Source organism: Helicoverpa zea, chromosome 2, assembly GCF_022581195.2.
Source record: "Helicoverpa zea isolate HzStark_Cry1AcR chromosome 2, ilHelZeax1.1, whole genome shotgun sequence".
Classification (NCBI taxonomy): domain Eukaryota; kingdom Metazoa; phylum Arthropoda; class Insecta; order Lepidoptera; family Noctuidae; genus Helicoverpa; species Helicoverpa zea.
In genome coordinates, this window is record NC_061453.1 from 5,204,776 (window position 1) to 5,211,989 (window position 7,214).

The 7,214-nt window shown below is 35.2% G+C and overlaps 2 protein-coding genes across 4 annotated transcripts; one reads left to right on the top strand and one right to left on the bottom strand.

The window, feature by feature from the left end:
* Positions 1-1,340: 1,340 nt before the first annotated feature.
* Positions 1,341-5,825, bottom strand: LOC124638876 (cyclic GMP-AMP synthase-like receptor). 3 transcript variants are annotated; one of them, XM_047176030.1, is made up of 4 exons: positions 5,522-5,825; positions 5,206-5,370; positions 4,774-4,910; positions 2,466-2,648 (listed from the first exon to the last, which is right to left on the bottom strand). In XM_047176030.1, exons 1-3 carry the CDS (start codon positions 5,670-5,672, stop codon positions 4,774-4,776), a joined length of 453 nt encoding a protein of 150 aa, XP_047031986.1. In that variant the 5' UTR covers positions 5,673-5,825; the 3' UTR covers positions 2,466-2,648. The 3 variants fall into 3 exon arrangements, with proteins under 3 accessions (XP_047031969.1, XP_047031978.1, XP_047031986.1); XM_047176013.1 differs by lacking the exons at positions 5,206-5,370; positions 5,522-5,825 and having other exon boundaries at positions 1,341-2,648; positions 4,774-4,912; XM_047176022.1 differs by lacking the exons at positions 4,774-4,910; positions 5,206-5,370; positions 5,522-5,825 and adding an exon at positions 3,792-3,998 and having other exon boundaries at positions 1,341-2,648.
* Positions 5,826-6,219: 394 nt separating this feature from the next.
* On the top strand, positions 6,220-7,052 carry LOC124638896 (endothelial differentiation-related factor 1 homolog). The gene has a single exon (XM_047176041.1). The coding sequence runs from the start codon at positions 6,344-6,346 to the stop codon at positions 6,782-6,784; it is 441 nt and encodes a 146-aa protein (XP_047031997.1). The 5' UTR covers positions 6,220-6,343; the 3' UTR covers positions 6,785-7,052.
* The last annotated feature ends 162 nt before the right edge of the window (positions 7,053-7,214 follow it).

Consider the following 7,214-nt stretch of genomic DNA (forward strand, 5'->3'; position numbering starts at 1 on the left):
GTTTTTGTAGTAAGGCAATATCTGTTTACCACTGAAATCAATGCGGTTCATAGTAAATACTAAAAAACAGGAACTCGAGTTTAAAATAAACTCAATACTTTAAGCGCAGGTTCTTCTGCTGTATTAGGTGATCGACCGGGCGCGGGTTCGATTCCAGACAAGTACCAATGCAATTTTTCTAAGTTTGTATGTACTTTCTCAGTATACCTTAGACACCAATGACTGTGTTTCGGATGGCACGTTAAACTGTGGGTCCCGGCTGTCATAGAACATCATTGGCAGTCGTTATGGGTAGTCAGAAGCCAGTAAGTCTGATACCAGTCCAACCCGGGAAACCCAATACCAAGGGGTAACTGGGTTGAGGGGGTCAGATAGGGCAGTCGCTCCTTGTAAAGCACTAGTACCCAGCTACATCCAGTTGGACTGGAAGCCGACCCCAACATAGTTGGGGAAAATAGGCTCGGGGGATGATGGTGATAGCAACTTTATAAGTATTTCAAGTACATTGACAAACAAAGGTGTTACATCTATTATGATCTAGAGGGTAGGTCGGACTTTTCCAAATAATAACAATAAATAAATAAATAAATAAGTAAATTGTGTTTATAAAAGCATAGGTATATTTACTAATAAATAATATAGTACAACTTATCATCTTACAGCGATTGTACTTACTAGAGACAGAGTTTTGACATTTGCTTCATACAAGTTTAGTCTAATTCTAGTCTTAAATACATAAATCAGTAGATAAAGTAACTATTGGTTAAATTAATCTTAATTATTTTACTAACACTAATACCATAGCGGTACATTTTAATAAATTAATTATCTAATTAAATTCAACATAATAATGTTATATAGATCGCAAGCTGGAGGGTAGTCATATTTTTCTAATCTAGACACACGGCAGTGTGTCCGCCAAGTTCGAGCAAAAAAAAGCGACACACCGGCCGTGGGTTATATTACACGAACCATTTCGGGCCAAATTCTACCCCCCTATAACTCAAAATATATTTTATTTACGCATATCAAATTTCTAGTATCTGTAGAGACCCCCTCAACAACCATCATTAAAAATAGTTACTTTTTAATGATGGTTCTTGGCAAGTTTTCACACACCTTGTTATAAACCTACTAAACGCAATGAATCAAGTATATAATTTTATATTAAAACTTGCCAAGTAACATCATTAAAAAGTAACTATTTTTAACTGAGGTATATGTATGGAACTTGGTACTTATTCAGATCTCACTTCTTTTATAGGCGAAGCATTCCCATATTATCGAACTTGGCAGCCTTTCACATTTTTGTTTTGGGTGGGTATCTATTACAGTTATCGGCACGGATATCGAGCCATGACCTTCACCTGCGCAGAAGCGATTTACTGCCTTATTGCCTTATGCGTACGGGTGCGCAAAGCGATCCCCACTCTTCCGCCGAGAGCCCAATATCCGTGCCGGTATCTGTAAGTTCATATTAAGCGACAAAGTACTTCAATACAATGTATGGATCAGCGACATTTCTTTCTATATCATCAACTATATTAGAAATTCGATTACTCCAATTTTGACATGTTTCTTTTTTTATTTTCTCTAGGAGATTGTGATCAGAGCACCAAAAGTTCTTAATAATTCCCAATGCCAAGGCGTCCCTTAATTTTTTTAACATGTGAATTACCAAAAATGTTAAAGAATTCTTTGACCAAAATTTATCATCGTTTTCTACAACTTCCCATAAAAATAATGTCTTTATGAAATAACTAGCTAACTTATTAAATCCTTGGACATCTCTAAATAGTTTCAAAAGTTTCAATGTACCTTTAAGGTTGTTAGTTTTGTCAGTATAATATCTTTCCTGATAGGGAAAAGCCAACCTCCAGCTAAAATTAGTATCACTCGGCTTTGGTACTGCAAAATAATGAGCTTTTTTCGTCTGCTTGACTTTGTTGAAATCGATTTTGGAATTAAAAGGTTTTTTAGGAAGTTCAAAGGCTAAGGTTGGTACTAAATCGACATCTATAACATAATCGTCCTCCACATATATCTTGATAGTATTAGCAGGGCCAGACATCTTGTATAGAATCTTGAAGTATTTATCTTGTACTTTTAAAATTCTTTTGCCATCTTCTTGTGGTAATGTATCGAGCGCGGCGTCTACTACGCTTTGCATCCAGGATCTGAAACCAGTTACCAAAAGACGATGTGATCGGTCGCACCAGATTTCAGTCTTTTTGAAGCCTTTAATGGCGGTAGCTGGGGTTTTTGATAGTCTGCGAAACTCTTCAGGCATTATTATACTCGTGTAACCATTTTGGGTGTCACGGGCATCTAATTCAATTTTACTATAGTTAACGTGAAAAGTTAGAATAACATTTATATCGTATTCTGTTGGTTGGCCGACGCGCATTCCATCAAAGAAGCTTCCTAAATATTCTAACTTTGGGTTCATACTACTGAATAAGCTATCACATTTACGCATTATATTCAAGAATTCCTGCAGCACTTTATTAAGAACAGAGTTATTGTCCCTTCTTTCTCTCCGTTTTATTCGCACATGTCTTCTGGTCACCTGCTGGAAGATTTTCTCCATCTTTACTCGGTGATTGTGACGCTGACCGCGCCGGCTACTCTCACTGTTCGTCATGTTTCTGAAAAAAATTATGAAAAGTATGTAAGAAGTCAGTCTTTCCTAGTTTAATTAGAGATTTCTCAGCAAAAAATAGTCCCAGCTTTAAAGTACGATTACTACTTCAATAAAGTTTTATTTTTTACATTTAAGTTACGTTTATTTCAGTAAGGTAGGTATTCTATTCATACTCCAGGTAAATAAATTGTGTACTCAATGCATTTTTAAAACGGGAAATTAATCATAGACGAATTAGGCAATGATAATGGAAATGTATTTATAATAATTTTTACAAGGTCCTAAGTAAATCAATTATGCAAGCTAAAATATGAGGTTTTTTTTGTCTACTAACATTAGTTTTTTTCCTGATAAATTATCACACAAAGGATGTCATAGGGAAGATAAAGCGATTGAACCAGTAAAACAACAAGATATTTTAGGTATACAAATTGATACCAAAGAGCCTTATTTGTGGCAGTAGGTATTCAGTTGCACCTTGTGCTATGGTACACAGGTACCTACATACATCTTGAGGGATAAATTAACTTCCCTGGGCCCCGATTCTCCTAAGTTAATAATGTCAAAATCGAATAGAAATCGAATCGCAATATGATCGTAATAGCAGTTTTAACCATATCGGGCATTCTGCTACTAATAAAAGACCAATCGTATTCGATTGACATTTGATTGGTGTGCGATTGGTCTGCTATTTTGATGATTTTGGTCTATACGGTAGTTTGCTGTACAATCATTTTGCAATCGTAAATCATTTGCAGACAAAATGATTCATTATTGAATGACAGAAAAGGATAAAAAGGCTTATTTCAAAGAAAAAATAGCGGAATGCCACATACGCTTCAATCGTAATCGAGTCGGGATTGGATCTCAGTCGAATCGAGTCGAACGTCAATCGAAGGTCGCTTAAGTAAAATTAGGAGAATCGGGCCCCTGAAGTAAAAAGAAGTTGCGAGAACTTGTGTGCATTCATTTGTGCGTCTCAGTGCATTCGACATTTGCGCTAGCAAGGACTTAACCCTAAATAACACACTTCACTTCAAACTAATATTAATTTGTTTTGTTCACTTCGAAAGTTCAAATAACTCGGTAGGTACACACAGATTAAAATTACATTTATGTTTTTGAATACTTTATATGGACCACTTACCTACTCAAACCAAAGGCACAATTCACAAGGCTAAATGAGCCAGTTGAGAAAACCTAGATAAAAATAAATCCACTACTGACTCAGCAAAGGTTATAAATAGCTAGTATGAAAGAGTATCGTAATATTATGAAGAATTACTAATTTTGCTGTGCGGGAAATAAACGATAGCGACTACGCGGGTGTAATATAAACACAACACTGAAGTAATTATACCTACGAGCCTCTTCTCTCGTAAACGCGATAGTGCCAACTTCACGACTTTTGTTTGCGGGAAATCCCCGTATTACGACTACCTACTAGCTAAAGTGTTACAAAGTTATTAAAAAGGATGTCATTGGTAGTTAGTGTTATATGTAGGTATGATAACTACGGGGAAATACCTACATACATAGTGGTCATATTAGCTCTATGGATTGTATTTGTAAATAGTTTTTCTTTCAGTGAACAGTGTGCTTGAAATAGAATAAATGTAAGAAGTGATTGCTATTTTTTGTTTTCAATATGGCGTTAAATATAAAGTGTTGTTATTATTTATGATATTTTCTCCTAACGTGTAAGTTGTGAGACAGTCGATATTTACAGGCTCTAGAATATTTGATTAATGGTATTGTTAAGTCAAAGAGCCAGCCAGCTGTGTGATTGAATGGCTATTTCCACCTACTGGCTGTGACATATCCATATTTTCAAATATTAACACTACTTCAGTGCTTTTTTGTGATTGAAACTAAACTTTTCCATACCAATATATCAGACTAGCTTCTGCCAGCGGTTTCACCCGCATCCCGTGGGAAGTACTTGCCGTACCGGGATAAAAAGTAGCCTATAGCCTTCCTCGGTAAATGGGCTATCTAATACTGAAAGAAATTTTCAAATTGGACCAGTAGTTCCTGAGATTAGCGCGTTCAAACAAACAAACAAACTCTTCAGCTTTATAATATTAGTATAGATGTGTGCAGCTTAGGTCAAATATCCAATTACCTACCTATGATTCAGTTACTTCAGAGACTGACTCGGATTCAAATCTTGTCTTGAAATTATCAATGGCCTCTTGTAATGTCTCAAAATTTACTGGTTCTATGCTCTCATCAACTTCTTGCTTTGGGTTTTGAAGATCATGCCCTGTGGAGGAAATAACTCAATAAGTCATTTCTTGGTTAGAAATTATGGTTGGCAGAATACATAGTTTTTCACAAACAGGAAAAATGCAAAGCAAAAGTAAGTTTTTTTCCTTTAAGTCATTGTGAGTAATGGGCATGAAACTGGAATGATGGATGGATTGTGTGAAAGTCAATATAGCTTGAAATAATGTTACTTGGGAGATGACAACAGATAGAAGAGTTAGGAAAGAGAAAAACATGCTGTGCAACCCCAAGTTTATAAGGATGGCACGTCAGAATGATGATGATGATAATACCTTCTTTTGGAGTAACATATGCATGTTCCATGCTCAATAACTTTCTTGTCTTGCAGACATACTTCAAATTCTTTTCAGGCAGCTTATCAAATAAAGGATCCTCAGATTTAGCATCTAAATCTTCTTCAAAAAACATGTAGGTGCCTAGAGCATTTTCATACTTTCCTAATTAAAAGCAAATATCATATTAAGTACTGGAGTTTCAAGATTATAAAATATATTGTTGTGAACTTATAAAATTTAGTGGAACTTCTGTTTGTGTAAGTGATTCTTTTGTCGTTACTTGTATTATAATGTACATGAGTGAGTGCAGTACCTGTAAAAAACGTATCATCCATTTGAATGATTGGATTTTTTCCATTAACTCCTAGAACATGTACTGAGCGATACTTTTCAATATTCACTGCATCTTCTAGCTCGGCATAAACCAAAAACTCTTCTTCCGAGTCAGTTACTTCTTCATGCATGTTTTTATAACTCAATCAATTGTGTTTCTAGTCAAGTCTAGGTCTCAGCCGAATAAATTAATTAAAAATACAAATAAATAAATATTACAACGCAATTTGAGGTTATAGACAATTGACATCACAGAACATCTATACTCATTGACATATTGCTGTTTTTTTCTTTTGGTTGGTGGGAGGTTGTCAGTGTCAGTGGTGGAGTGGGTGTGAAAAGCTAGTGTTGCTTTTTATCGACATTAGATTATCATCTGCTTTAACTTATAATAATATAATTATTTAAAGAAATGCTTAATAATATTGAATTCAATTCAAGTTGCAACATTGAGTAAAATTTGTCACTTTACATGCTTATTCATTAAGACACGTAAAACTAATTTTCTGGCTTTTACTACTATTAAATAAAGTCGGCTAGCAAATATTGTATCATAAGAAGAAGGTGGTCTGCCAGTCTGATGTGTGTTTATAAATAAGAAAAAATTTTATGTATTCTAATCGAATCAACTATTCTGTCAAAAAAATATCGAAATCGACAAAGAGAATCGACAATAATAGAAGCGAATTAGCTTTTAACATCACTAGTAAGTACAGCAAGGCACGCACGGAGCAAGCAAAGCAGATAAATTTTCGTATACATATTCATTTATTGTGAAACCAGTGATATCAGCTGCGCAAAAATGTCTGACTGGGATACAGTCACGATACTCCGTAAAAAACCACCAAAAGCATCTGCTCTGAAGACTGAACAAGCGGTAAATGCGGCACGCCGTCAAGGCCTTCCAGTTGAAACTCAACAAAAGTATGGAGCTGGAACCAATAAACAACACGTTACCACAAAAAATACGGCTAAACTCGACCGAGAGACTGAAGAATTACGTCATGAAAAAGTACCCCTTGACCTGGGAAAGCTTATAATGCAAGGAAGACAATCTAAAGGCATGAGTCAAAAAGATTTGGCAACTAAAATATGCGAGAAACCTCAAATTGTTAATGACTACGAAGCCGGTCGTGGCATTCCAAACAACATAGTTCTCGGCAAGATAGAAAGGGCAATTGGAATAAAACTACGAGGAAAAGAACGTGGCCAGCCGCTACAGCCTCCTGGAGGAAAGAAATAACGGATTCCCTGGGAGGCGAAGACTTAACTCCGATTTGTTTATTGCATAATTATAATTCTATCTCATTTTTGCTGTTGAATGTGTTCTTTATATAATGTATACTTACAAAACTAACTAACAAAGTAAAATGATGTAAGCATTTATTTTCCTCTGGAATGTTCCATCTGTGATGTGTGATGTGTTACCACCAAGGAAAAAATGTTCACATTGAATTGGAGATAGTGGTGAAGTGGTGATGTGATATGCAATAAAATAGCTATTTATGATTGTTCTATCTTTTATTTAATTTGTCTTCAAACACGATGTTCAAAAGTTTTTAGGTTATAATTTTCATATGTCTAATGTCATTTCAGTCAGTCAATTTCGTATTATTTACATTTATCAGAATAATTTATTAGAACACATCTTATATGTTTAGCACAAAAGGTCA

Coding starts and splice junctions, on each gene's coding strand:
- LOC124638876 (XM_047176013.1), bottom strand. CDS start 2,644: ATGACGAACAGTGAGAGTAGCCGGCGCGGTCAGCGTCACAATCACCGA.
- LOC124638896 (XM_047176041.1), top strand. CDS start 6,344: ATGTCTGACTGGGATACAGTCACGATACTCCGTAAAAAACCACCAAAA.